Source organism: Bombyx mori, chromosome 7 (assembly GCF_030269925.1).
Source record: "Bombyx mori chromosome 7, ASM3026992v2".
Classification (NCBI taxonomy): Eukaryota; Metazoa; Arthropoda; class Insecta; order Lepidoptera; family Bombycidae; genus Bombyx; species Bombyx mori.
The window spans coordinates 5,791,171-5,805,076 of record NC_085113.1 but is presented as its reverse complement, the minus strand read 5'-3'; the positions used below and the strand labels follow the sequence as shown (position 1 = coordinate 5,805,076).

The window sequence follows — 13,906 nt, the reverse complement described above, 5'->3', positions numbered from 1 at the left end:
TTGCTGATAAACTTGCCAATGATGCTGTGGATTGTGGAGATATTTATCCATACAAAATCTTCATAAATGATCTTTTGTGTCTTCCGAATTCAGACCTGCGCGAATCTTGGGGACAAACATGGGCTATTTCTAGTCAATATAAAGGAAAGAATTATGCCCAAATACAATCTGTCATTCCTACCAAGCCTTGGTTTTACAATTTTAGATTTAATAAGATCACGACTACTATCATAATCCGGATGAGACTGGGTCATGCTTGCACTCCATCTCATTTGACTAGATTGGGTATAGTCAATAACAATATGTGTGATTGCGGCGCTGATGTTGGCAATTTAAATCATATTTTTTTCGCGTGCTCCTTAAATGACTGTTCCTCATTTATTGATTTATTAACATCCCTTGGTATTCCACTCCCGACTTCTATTAATACTTTGCTGTGTACTATGAACTATGATATTTATTTATGTATTTCAAATTTTATCCTGAAACATAATATCAAATTGTAATTATGTATATAAATACCTACCTGATCCATTCTTTTTAATTATCCGTTTTTTCCTTTTTCTCCTGTTTCCCTACCTTTACCCTTGTATGTGGCTAAATGCACAAACAGTGCAAGCTAAAAAAGAAAAAAAAAAAAAAAAAAAAAAAAAAAAAAAAAAAATGTCTATTTTGTGATTGGGCTATTATTATTCAAGTTTGATCATATAAAGTAATGTTTATTCTCAAATGCTCGCTATAAATAAAATATCTTTAAAAATGTGATAAACTTAATATGCCACACAAATATAACGAATTAATTTCAATATTCAACAGTGAACAAGAAAATGTAATTTGTAACCTCAAAGACTAGTAGTAAAGTGTTGTTTAAACGACTAATATCACGTCAAAAATGTGTGAAATGTAAGAAAGAAACATTATTGTGCTCTAATAAAATACAATAAAAATGGATGCTTCCAAAATAACGAGTAAAACTAGTTCACTAAAAGCTTTAATTTTAAAAGCTTGGAAAGAACGATGGACTGATATTCAATGGGGCATCAACATCAAAACTATACTGCCGAGGGGCGTCAGTGGTGACCTATATAATCTGGCTGATTGTATTCTTCAACAAGCCATGGTAGGCTGTGGGGCCAATCAGTTAGTGATATCGTATTTGAAACATTCACTTGCGTGTCATTTGGTCTCTTTCGCGGCTGTGTTACAACGAATCGCAAAATTTGATGCTTTTCACAAACCTCATTGTATAATAAGCTTGTTGGAGTTCCTTGAAACCTTTTTGGAGAGTATTACATGCAGAGGCAAGTTAGAAGAAGAAGTTTTAGCTTATGCTGTATCATCTATAATATTGTGGCTTTTACAAGTATTTCACTATTCATTAACCAAGTATCCAGCTTCAAGTTCTGTTCAAAGTCAGGAATTATTGGAGAAATCATCAGTTTTACTGAACTCTATTGTTAATACAGATTTTCTGATTGCAATGTTCTATTTGGCCAAGCAGAATGATCCTGATGAGTATAACGAAGTGACAAAGAAATGTCAAGAGATAACAGCATTTATGATGATGAACACTCAATTCAAACCTCCGATGACCATACATGTCACTTTACACAAAATCTGCAATATGGAATTGGATAAAATAGCACCCTTAAACAATAAACCAGAAGCTGTAACCTATTGTCTGCAGGCTTTAATAGCTATAAATGTGTTCTCAAACCCTAGTGCAGGCATGCAACAGATCTCCAGCCAACTACTAATGGTTCAGAAAATAAAAGGCTATTCATTGTCACGTCTCTACTGTGAACTTATTAGAGCTTGTTTCATTTCACTAAATGATTCTAGTAATGATGCATCGAAGCAATCATTGTGGGCTGCATTCACTTTTCTAAAAGTTCCACAAGTGATAAATCACCTCCATAATATGTGTGGGACAACAAATAAGGAAAGTGAATATTCTACTGAGGTTGTGGAAGCTTTTGAAATGTTATTACAATCAGCTCCACTCCTGGATATTGTTGATACGAAGAATTCTTGTAATAGTGTTATTTCACTTATAGAGCCATTAGTTAAACTTAATGTTCTGTCAGATAATACTTTGACATATTTTAAACAAAAACGTGAGACTATTGATCATCCTTTACAAAAATTTGAGCCAATAGGATTACAAGGCTCAGTCCCATTATTTATAACTCGTGTTGAACCTACATTGGCAGAGATTTTAAAAGCATTGAGTGGTGAATTTCACAAAACTCAAGAGTCGCTCTATATCATGCTATGCCAAATAGTTGGTCGAACTACATTGGATACCATCCTGGCCGTTGCAACTGTGGAAGGAAAACTAAAAATGTTTGTGTCAAGACTCATTAAGTTTAATGAATTTGCATTGTTTGCTGCAAGTGAAAAAGGTGCACCACAATCAAAAGTATATATATTTGACATTTCATTTTTGCTTTTATGTTGGATAGTCCAAGATTATGGAGCTGATGTTGTTCTAGAAGAAAATGGTGATTCATTTTTTGAGAAATGGGTAAGGGATTGTATGGTACATAAAGGAAATTATAAATCTTCAGATCAGATACTTCAGAAATGTGATCATGTTGTTGATGTTATCATTCACCATTTGAGTGCTCCTGACTTTGATTTCAAAAATACTAATGTCAAACCTCATGATCTTTGTATGAATATCACTGGTGCAGTCAAAGAGGTTCTTTTTGCTTGGGAACAAGGTCTACTTTCGGCAACAGATGTTAAAAGAATGTTGGATTCTATAAGACAAAAAATGGCTTCCTTGGCAGTGTGTGCATCAGTATGGCTTTGTTCATACATCAATGTTGTCCATCAAGATGCATCAATAAAACCCATGAATATGGTTCAGCAATTTTTAACATCACCTACTGAATTAGAATTAACTCAAATAGACAATTTTCAAGAAAGAGCAATTTTGATGTGTCAGATAATAAGAAAATTACTGTTTAAAATTCATCCTACCTCAATGCCAAAATCAAAAGAGCAGCAGTTGCCATACAGTATCACCTCTCGCAAGCCAATATTAGAGCAACTACAAAGCATTTGGGAAAATATAAAGTCTAGAGGATACCTTCATATTGATGCTACCCATCTCGTTGAGAATCTTTTGAACACAACTGGCCCAATATGGTTTGTGACGAACTTAGTGAAAGAGACATTAAAATTTCGGTACCAAGTAGATCTCGATAGATCTGTTGATATTGTGTTGGCGATGTTCCATTTGGACATAGAAAAGTGCACAGGAGCACTTTTATTACATGTTCTACCACAATACCTGTATAATTCTAAGTTGTCTGAAGAGCTAGTTGAACCCCAGTCTTCTGTATTAGCCAAGCTAGCAGTGTATTGCATATATGCTGCCTTAGATTACAGCAACACTAAAAAGTCGCATTTTTCGAGGAAGCGTCGTCATGACGAAGTTGAGGATTTGGATGCGATGTCGTCTAGTAAAATGCGGAAACTCAACGACAATACATCCGATGGAAGTGGTGTTTATTATTGTAAGGGACAAGGATATGAAATATCATTAAAAGAACCATTGTTGTCAGCTTTAGAAACGCTGTATGCGTCCTTTTCACAACTAGCTGGCAAGGACGGAAATATCACACCCCAAACACATTTTATACTTCAGTTCTTGATTTATGTGGTTCAATGTGGCCAAGATAGGGCCCAGTTAGTATTACAGAAAATGCCTAGTGAACTCGTACCAACTTTAATTAAAGCTCTACCTGACAATTTTAACATTGGTCTGATTTTACGCTTATATAATTTGAATACTGCTTACGGAAGAAAAGACACCGCGAGAGATCTATGCCTTTTACGAAATATGAGGTTAAGGCCAGAATAATAAATAAAAAATCATAGTAATAAATTAATAAGATAATTTATTTTAAGATATATATAATGAAATACATTAATTATTTTGATTTATTAAAAAAAAATCTTTTATTTTAGTTTTAAATATAGTCAGTATCAATTTTTACAGTTTTATTATGGGAACACTCATAATAAATAGTTCTTCCACCCGTATTATCCTACTTCTATCGTTTTTCCAAATAATTTATTAAATAATATTTAATAACATTTTAATATAATGTAGGATGCGTTTTAAGTTATACTAGGCACTGATAAGTTGTGTATTCAGCTTTTTTAATGTACACTGTATACTGCAAAGAGTATATATATCAAGCCGAAAATTGTAAATGCTCTTCTATTAGAATAATCGATACGACGAAGAAATAAGATTCCCAATAGTTTCGGAATAAAGAGTATCTGATCATAACGAACAAGCTATTATATTGTCAACCCATGAATTGCGTAAATTACGTAATAATAATAATAAGAACACTTTATTTAACATAATATGTACAGAGTGAGCAAATAAAACAAATAATAGTTGGTGACATAAATTGGCGGCCTTATCGCTGAAAGCGATCTCTTCCAGGCAACCTTGCAGGGAGAGGAATAAGCGAACTGGACGGTGCTATATTATAATAAACTTACATTACTTATATACACATGTGAAAAATAAATACAATATAAGATAGACTTACATACGATTAAATACAAATAAATACCTACTAAAAATATGCAAGTAAATACAAAATAAGTAGCAACTTGTACAGTTATATTGTAGGAGCCATATTATTGTGCAAGGTAGTGCGATTTTAATCTGAATTTGAAAATTATACGTAAGATATTATGATTCGTATTAAAACAACAAGGCTGGTCATCTACCGCAGATACGATTTTTTTAGATGGTGAACGAACTCATGGTTAACCCTTTGACTGCCATGTAGGTCACCGATGCCCTACGTGGCGCACTGAAATAATTATGTCGATTTCTCTCTTCGATCTTCTTACTAAGGCACCGGAATATCTAGTAGACACTGGGAAAGATGAATCCGTAGATACTGAGAATGAATATGTTTTTAAGAGACCTAAAAGACTAAAATAGACATTAACAAATAAAATAATGCAATGTTTGGCAATCCAGGTGCTTAGTAACAGAAATCGGCCAAATAACTTCAGTGGGCCGCGTAGGGCACCGGTGACCTACATGGCAGTCAACGTGTTAAGTGCTTACCGAAGTCCAACGATATCAACGACATCAATGCCGTTACCCTTCTAGAGACATGAGTTCTAAGTGTCAGTACAATGGTTGCTCCGCCCTTCAAGCCGAAACGTATCACTGCTTCGTAGCAGAAATAGGCAGGACGGTGGTACCTACCCGTGCGGGCTCACACTAGGAAGTAAACGTATTAGTACTAGTTGTACAAATTGAGTGCGCACATTAAAAACATTTTTCTCCGTCAAATAGGAACTGTTCCTGTGATATTACTGGCGGTAGGACCTCTTGTCAGTCTGTTTCGGTTTGTAACTGCGGTTGTAACTATACTGAGACCTTAGGACTCATATCTCAAAGTGGGTGGCGGCATTTACGTTGTAGATGTCTATGGGCGCCGGTAACCACATAACACCAAGTGGGCTGTGAGCTCGTCCATCCACCTATGCAATAAAAAAAAATGTCTGTCGCTTTCATCAATTTCTGCTATTGTCTATCTCTCTCTGATGCGTTTACCAGAATTAACAGCCTAACGGTACTTTTATTGTATAAATTTAGGGCTGTCATCGAACAGTGAAAACAATTAATAAAATATTCGTTGTATGAAACTACTAATAACAATTTAATTTATTTTTACATTTTTTTAAATTAATTATAACGTGCTCTATCTACATTGTGATACTTTAATCTAGTTTCGTCTTGTTATATTCATTGTGAGGTGAGAACCTATACAGTCCAATTTAAGGAACTGATTTAAATATTTCTTAAATATTTGCCGTAGTTATTTTTTGGAAGACCAACAAAGGTAAAACATTAAAAAGGTTAGTATTTAGGCAATGGTTTTTTTAAACAGAAAAAGGTCAATGCCCGTTACAGAGAGGGTTTGCAGAATAAAAAATAAAGCAATTGACTAGGGTCTCAAAACTTTTTATTTTCAAAATTCACACAATAGGTTTATACAAGTTTAATATAACCTATAATGGCTATACCAAATTTGGAATCATATAATATAGTAAGACTACTTTGTACAACATGGACCATATTTCGGACGGTACGAATATTTAATACTACTTACAAAAATACAAGTTGTAGGTATACAAATCGATTATAAAACTACAGGAATATTTTTATAATAATAACACAAGTTAATTCGATAAATATTTAAAACAAGTTGAATATACATTAACAATGTTTACAAATAAAACAAAAACGCACTAAGCGAATAAACGCGTTAAGTACTTACTCCTACCTACTTATTTAACAAAATTAAAGTGAGAATTCCTTACTATAAGTACCACGGTAAAAATGTTTAGGACAGCGGACTTCAAAAGTATCTTTACCGATAAAACTTTTAAAATGGAAAAGATATTTCATCTTCCGTAAAAAACACTTTTGACACATAAACGCAATATTATAAATTCAACGCTATTTACTTTCAATGATATCCTAGAGCTCACGATTTTACGTAAACAGTAATTCTTTATGTACAATTGCTACTATACACAAATTATATTTATTCATATAATACAAGATCACAGGAGAGTTCCAGAGCTAGTATTTCTTCTATTCAACATTATAATTGTATAAAATAATTACAGGTAACAAAACAATATGATACTAAAATTAAAATGTCATTATACAGGTAATAGTTATAATGCGGGCTTTTTCGCATCCGGGGAATCGGGATGTCCACGATCTATGAAAACAAAACAAAATTAACTTAAACATTAAATTGTAAATGAATAGTAAATTAGTTACCTATGTTACTCAAACTTACCTATCTGCCTCCTAAGCATTTCCCCTTCGCTGGTTACATTGTAAGGCGGTGGATTACTGACCCTCATTGTTAAACTTAACCTATTAGTATTGCAAATCTCATCTACAGAACTCTCTCCGCTATTAGCGAATGTTCTTTGACTTCTATTCCACGTCTGTTGAAAGGAACTTTCCGTTGTCACTGTATTACATCTATTGTTAGTATGAGGAACATATTGCTCTGGTGACCAGTCGAAAACAAATGTATGGCTGTAGTTGTGTGTGTACGCCGAGGGTGTGCCTGTGGGTGTCGGAGGCGTTGTTGTCACATATGGACTCAAATCTTGGTGACAAACATCAGGAACTTTCTGAAGTGCCGTCTCGGACCATGTCGGACTTGGATTCCACTGGTCGACTATTTCGGTTTCAGTGATATTAAAGTTTTTAGAACCAGGGCGTCTGCTTGCAATCGAGCCCGCAGATACGGCGACCAAAATGTCTCCACCGGATGTAACCGTTGATGGTGTGCACCTGGGAGATAAATTGGAATTAGGCGTACTGGGCTTTTCCTCAGCGTTTTTTCCTTTTCGTTTAGCATTAGACTGAATCCTGGTATCCTCTACCCGTATATTGTGGTACCTGAAATGGGAATCTAATGTTAAACATGCGGAATTTTAGCTAAACTAACCACTGAGATTGTAATTAGATATGTAAATGACGAGAGCGAGCTAATAGTGCTCAGTACAAACTCTTTGATGCCACAAGGTCTTGGCGCAATTAGTCTGTTTCTAGGACATCCCATTAAGATGCGATTGTATCTCATTAAAAGTTAAAAGGTTCACGCATCTGTGTTAGTTTTTTTCTGGTGGCTTATCATATTTACTGTTTGCATTGAATATGAAAGTCACTATTTAAGCTAGGTAGGTACCTACTCAAATCGTATCCAAATTCATGGTATCTTATACCCACATATTACTAATAATGTATTAGTATTGTTATAAATTTGTAGTTTTTTATGTAATCCACAATCAGTATAAGCTACATACAGATGCGCTGTGTGATGTGGCAATTTTCGTGTGTACTTCAGTGAAGGCTCCTAATTAAGTAGATTAAATAAAATGCATTTATACAGTACAATGTTCATTCGTTTTAGGCTTTTAGTCAAGTTTCATGATGTTAATTTAATAGTCAATTAATTTGGATGTATTTTATTTTATTTAGCCTTATCTGATACACTCTGATGTTTTACGGATTTCGTTCTATACAGTAGTAATGTTAGATGGTTGTGTAGAGGTTGAACAGATATTAAGTAATTAAATTATTTTATCAAATACCTGCTCTCTTGTAATGAGACGGAATAATCTACAGGTCCTGTGTCTGATCTATCGTAGGCGTAGTGCATTGGAGTCAGATGAGTTGGCACATGCGGTATCGGAGTCTGCAGCCCAGGTTGCATAACCATCGGTTGGGTTCCGTTGATACAGACTGGTGGAGCCGGTGTATATTGAACCGCCGACGGGTAAACTTGTAGGTCCGGAGGCGGAGGTCCGTACATTCTGGTTGCCGCTTCGTAGGCGAGCCCGTAGTGGATTTTCGACTGGACAGCGTAGTAGTGGTAGAGCCAAGGGTTCGCTTTCATTACTGATGCTTCATGTTCACTGTTGACAATCAACGTTTAAGTATATGAAGTACCTGCCGCATTTTTTATTTATTTATTGCTTAGATGGGTGGACGAGCTCACAGCCCACCTGGTGTTAAGTGGTTACTGGAGCCCATAGACATCTACAACGTAAATGCGCCAGTCACCTTAAGATATAAGGTCTAAGGTCTCAACTATAGTTACAACGGCTGCCCCACCCTTCAAACCGAAACGCATTACTGCTTCACGGCAGAAATAGGCAGGGTGGTGGTACCTGCCCGCGCGGACTCACATGAGGTCCTACCACCACTAAGAGCATTTGATTAAAGCAGACGTTTTTTATGATATCGTTTTTGAATCACTTAAAGTAACATAATAGTTTATTCCATTACGATCAAATGAGGCAAAGGTAAATAATAAATTTATTAGGCATATGACTTTTTCAGAATTATCCAGTGTGAAAAAGGGTAATCTGGAAGATTTTCTAATTTTATCTAAGGTTATCTAAGTGATAAAATACACCCTTTATCTCTCATATAAGACACTGTTCTGAAATTGGACATCGCCTAGAAATCCCGAGTGATAATTGAATTCAGCGTTCTAGCGTGTTTCAAGCCTTAAACTGATAACTAATTAAAGTAACTTATCTACGTAAGTTTGTAAGAATTTTGCAATATTTTCAATTAATAAAATTGCGAAGCACTCTCGGAACCGGGGTATCTTTAGCATTATTTAAGATAATTATTACGAACACAAGTATCCAATTTAAATAACTTTTAAACGTTCATCGGTAATAAAGAGAAAGAATTGGCATCAACTGAGCAGAAACGATGTTACACGGTTCACCCATTACGGCAACACAAAATGTGACCGCTAAAGTTTAATGTTTATATTAAGTATTTCTTTGCGTTATTTGTAGCATTGTTAAAGTTAAGGCGGCAATAAATAGATTAGGGATCTTAAAGTCTGCTGTAATTTATTAAATTATAAAAGTTCTATAAGTGATTTTGAATGTTTTTTGAAATGCTACATAATATGTAGACTACATATGAATAAAATTTTCATTTACCTTAATTATTGATGCACATAAGACACATTACTAAGGCAATGAAGACGGAAATAAACGAAATAACTTTAGAAACAGTTTTGAATTTGTATTTAATGTAACCTTTAGTGTAAGGTGCCTAACCCAGCGTTTGCGCTGGCAACCTTTAGATAGTGGATGCAGGAAAATGTCACATAGTTGGACTTAAGCCCTGGACTAACAATCGTACAGTGGCGTTGAAAACGCTTTTATACAAAAGAAGTCGTGACAGTTAACAAAAAATGTCATCGAACGCATTGACGTCATGGATAGGTTTCATACTTCAGCATAGACCAATATAGTAGAGACACGACATATTGTTCTATACGTACAATTGCTTACATAAATAGCACCCATTTCGAAGGCACACACATAAACATATATCTATCTCGTTCTTACTCAGCACTGTAACTCGCAGGAAAACAATATAACAGTATTTCAGTGCATACATAAAATTCAACATGAATATACGTAAATGTCTAATGAGGCCGAAAATCCGCCATGTTTAGCGCACCAAATGTCATTGTCACGTCAGTTTTTTTTCTGTGACGTTTTGTCAAAAAAAAAATTTATACACATTGATTTCAAATCAAGCAAGCCGCTAGCTAGGATATGGTTACGTTCATCCTGACGCAAGGTACCTCCTTGCGAGGATTACACCATATTCATTGATTTTGGGGAACTAATTTGTGCTAATATTTCTTCCACGTTATATGAGGATAGAAAATGGTACAGTGATAGGATACTTATGCCTATAGCATTTATGAGATCAAGGCTTTAATTTTGAACTCTAATTTACCACTTGAGATCTGAAAAAAACTGTAAAGGTATCCGTACATAAATAATTACTAAGACTGAGTGTTGATCAGGAAAGTAAAATTTTATGTACAAAATTTGTGTACAATACACACGAGTTATTTTGTAGTATACATTGAAGATTATTTACATCGCTTAAACTTTGGATGTATTGGTTTGCCATATTACTTACTTACTTACTTACTGGTGGTAGGACCTCTTGTGAGTCCGCGCGGGTAGGTACCACCGCCCTGCCTATTTCTGCCGTGAAGCAGTAATGCGTTTCGGTTTGAAGGGTGGGGCAGCCGTTGTAACTATACTTGAGACCTTAGAACTGATATCTCAAGGTGGGTGGCGCATTTACGTTGTAGATGTCTATGGGCTCCAGTAACCACTTAACACCAGGTGGGCTGTGAGCTCTTCCACACATCTAAGCAATAAAAAAAAAAAAATTCAATGTATCTTGTTTGCGAGTGTACATTAAAGTTTAGATATGTGTTGGACGACGACAAATCGCTTTCGTATTCGCTTTGGGTGAGAGAGATAACAGCGCGAAGGCTGTTTGTTAACAGGAAATCAAAAGGGCACTTTTGCGGGCGAAGGTTTTTGAAAATATTTACGCTAAGTTAAAAAAAATAATTTAATACACACCGTTTAAAGTATTGAAGGTAACTAACTATATAGTATTTTTTTTATCTGCTATGCTTCAAAACTCTTTGTTTTCTATCATTGCTTTTGTTCCACTTTTTAGTTAGATTTCCCATTAATAAGCTTGACCTCGCCAAGTAATGTTTATTTATTGCTTATTTATTGTGGAGTTTCTCTAAATTCTAAAATCTTCTCTGTTTAGTTGCCATATTTGTTAAAACTGAATTCGCGTTTTGGAAATAATATTTTTTATTTTCTTTTACATCGTAAAATAGCGTATCATATTATTATTGAGTGCTATGCTTATTTCTGTAACCTTCCAAGATTTTTATCCAGTGTTTATTCGAACAAAATTTATTTTCAGGACACCGGAAATGAATATGCTTTGTATGATGTAGTCACGAAATTTGTTACCTTTGTTACGAATCTATAAGAATTCAGATCGACGCGAGTGCGTGTCTCGTAAGTGTTCCCGAAAAAATCGCCTACGATAATCTCGAACGCGTCGTTCCAGGAACATGCGTAAATCGTCCTGTAGTGTATGAGTAATAATGCTTCATTAACTTTTGTTTTTTAGTCTAAAAACGGGGGAGGTACATTCATTTTATTCTTTTTTGTTGAGTTTTTTTTTTAAATAGCTTGAATTAAATGATTGTTTGCGAATACGAAATGCAAAAAACCTTCCCCGGTAAAGATTCAAGCTTTCCTCAGCATTCATCTTAATTGTATTAGTTTTAATACGGAGCTCGTTATGCATTCCCAAGTAAATGGGATCTCGGATGTCGATATTGACTGCCACAGATAAACTGTCATACTAGAAGGGCACCATTTAATTTTAATAAGATATTTTCACTCATTAAAACAAAAATTAGAAAGTATCTTTATATTTTTGTCGTAAATTACACATCCTCCAGATTAACTTTTTGAAAGACTTTATTGTGTGGACGTTGAGTTACCAAGATGAAATGGTTAATTTGCCACATATAAAATACTGCCTGAAATTTCGTCTATATTGAACACTCTACACTAAATATAATCTACACTAAATATAATAAAAGGAAAGCTCATTGTATATATCCATCGGCTCTCATGATCGTAGTGAAATAAAATAAAATAAAATGATTTTAAACACATAAAGCTTAGAGTTCAAAATACTCTAGCATGAATACTTAGATAAACTAACAGATGACACACAAAAAAATATAACTAAATACCTACAGGTATAACTTGTGTAATCTTTTTGAACGAAATTACCTATCTGCTTTACTAAGTTTATACGAAATCTATTCCTTATTTTCTCGAATTTTAACATACAATGCTCGTTCTGTGTATTCTAGTTCAATGTGATTATAATTTAATCACACAATCCGGTATGCCCTCCCTGGCCAATTTGTGCGTCCGCGCAGCCAAACGCATAAATCTGAAGGGCAAGATGTAGGCGGGAGACATGTCGACAATACGCAGTCGTTCTACATATCGCAAACAAAATGCGTATCGAAAACCAGGACAAAAAACGGATAGACTATTTTAGCATTTTGAGTACAACAATGTTTTTCAAGATATGTCCAATGTTTTTACGGGTGGTAGGACCTCTTGTGAGTCCGCGCGGGTAAGTACCACCCTACCTATTTCTGCCGTGAAGCAGTAATGCGTTTCGGTTTGAAGGGTGGGGCAGCCGTTGTAACTATACTTGAGACCTTAGATCTTAAGGTGGGTGGCGGCATTTACGGTATTGATGTCTATGGGCTTCAGTAATCATTTAACACCAGGTGGGCTGTGACCTCGTCCACCCATCTAAGCAGCAAAAAAATAAAAAATAAAAAAATAAGCTTCGATTAATTCAAGGCGTATACTCTAAAATAATGTTTGAGAACTGCATTTAGGATAATTCTATTCAAAGTGTGAGTTCAATGTTCATTTGATCTAAAGGGATTATCGTAGCTCAAAAATATCACAACAAGAATACTTAATGTTTTGATACATCGAACGATCTGCTCGGTTGTAGTATTTCTTCGCGGCAGAAACACGCAGAACCGTATGTATGTGGTATCAAAATATGCAGGATTGTAGAGTACAACATAATAGTACACATTCATTATAGGTTAGGGCTAATAATTTTGTAGTTAAATGGGAAAATATGCCTGAATGCTGTTATTAGAGACGGATTCAGTAGTAGCACCAGCGACTTTTGGAGGACACAGAATATGCCCGTGCTAGGGAGTGGTAATGGATTGATTACATACTGGATAGATAGATCTATGATAATTTACAAAATGAATTTCTATTAAAATAACGAAGTCCAATTAAAATGGTACAGGCTGGAGGGATTAATAGAAGGTACCAAATACAATATAGACTTCAGTTTGTCGTATTTTTTTTATTTAAACTCGCATTTTAGATGACACGAAAAAAGTTTGTCAAACTAAAAGACAAATTAAGTATATTTATTGTAAATATACTTAAAAGACAAACATACTGAACATTTGTTTTATGATTTCGGTCATCGCGATCGGGTCTACGATGAAAGAAATAAAAAAAAATCTTAGAGCACGTGACGTAATTTTGTTTTGTTAGTTCAGAGGAACGTGACAAAAGTGACAAATAACGCAATCCAAGTGACAATGCAACCCGGCTTGTGAACTGAACGGATTTATAAACACCACAGCGTGGGTGTGAAGTCAAGTGATGAGAGCTAGCGTATTTATCTGGCCGTGTAAGATTTTGGGAGGTGATTTTTTTGCGCATTGGACTTCGCGCTGAATACCATATACGTAGCAGATTATGCGTTCGTCTATTCTAGAAAAATCTTGATGAATGACCTTTTATTTAAATATCTATTTTCGTTTGAAAGATTCAATGGTAGGAAGAAAGGGTATAATCGATACAGAAGTGT

General features: G+C 34.9%; 2 protein-coding genes across 3 annotated transcripts in view; one reads left to right on the top strand and one right to left on the bottom strand.

The window, feature by feature from the left end:
- Positions 1-220: 220 nt before the first annotated feature.
- Positions 221-4,309, top strand: LOC101741503 (mediator of RNA polymerase II transcription subunit 24). Its single transcript, XM_012694894.4, has one exon. It carries the CDS (start codon positions 947-949, stop codon positions 3,872-3,874), a length of 2,928 nt encoding a protein of 975 aa, XP_012550348.3. The 5' UTR covers positions 221-946; the 3' UTR covers positions 3,875-4,309.
- Positions 4,310-6,006: 1,697 nt separating this feature from the next.
- Positions 6,007-13,906, bottom strand: part of LOC101741363 (PAS domain-containing protein cky-1) — a 172,555-nt gene continuing 164,655 nt past the window's right edge. For both annotated transcript variants that reach the window (XM_012694808.4, XM_021351418.3), the window contains exons 10-12: positions 8,182-8,505; positions 6,870-7,486; positions 6,007-6,788 (exon numbers count right to left, since the gene is read on the bottom strand). In XM_012694808.4, coding sequence (XP_012550262.1) covers positions 6,742-6,788; positions 6,870-7,486; positions 8,182-8,505 — 988 coding nt within the window. In that variant the 3' untranslated portion in view covers positions 6,007-6,741. The remainder of the gene's footprint in view (positions 6,789-6,869; positions 7,487-8,181; positions 8,506-13,906) is intronic.

Excerpts from the sequence above, each read along its gene's own strand:
- LOC101741503 (XM_012694894.4), top strand. The coding sequence starts at position 947 with ATGGATGCTTCCAAAATAACGAGTAAAACTAGTTCACTAAAAGCTTTA.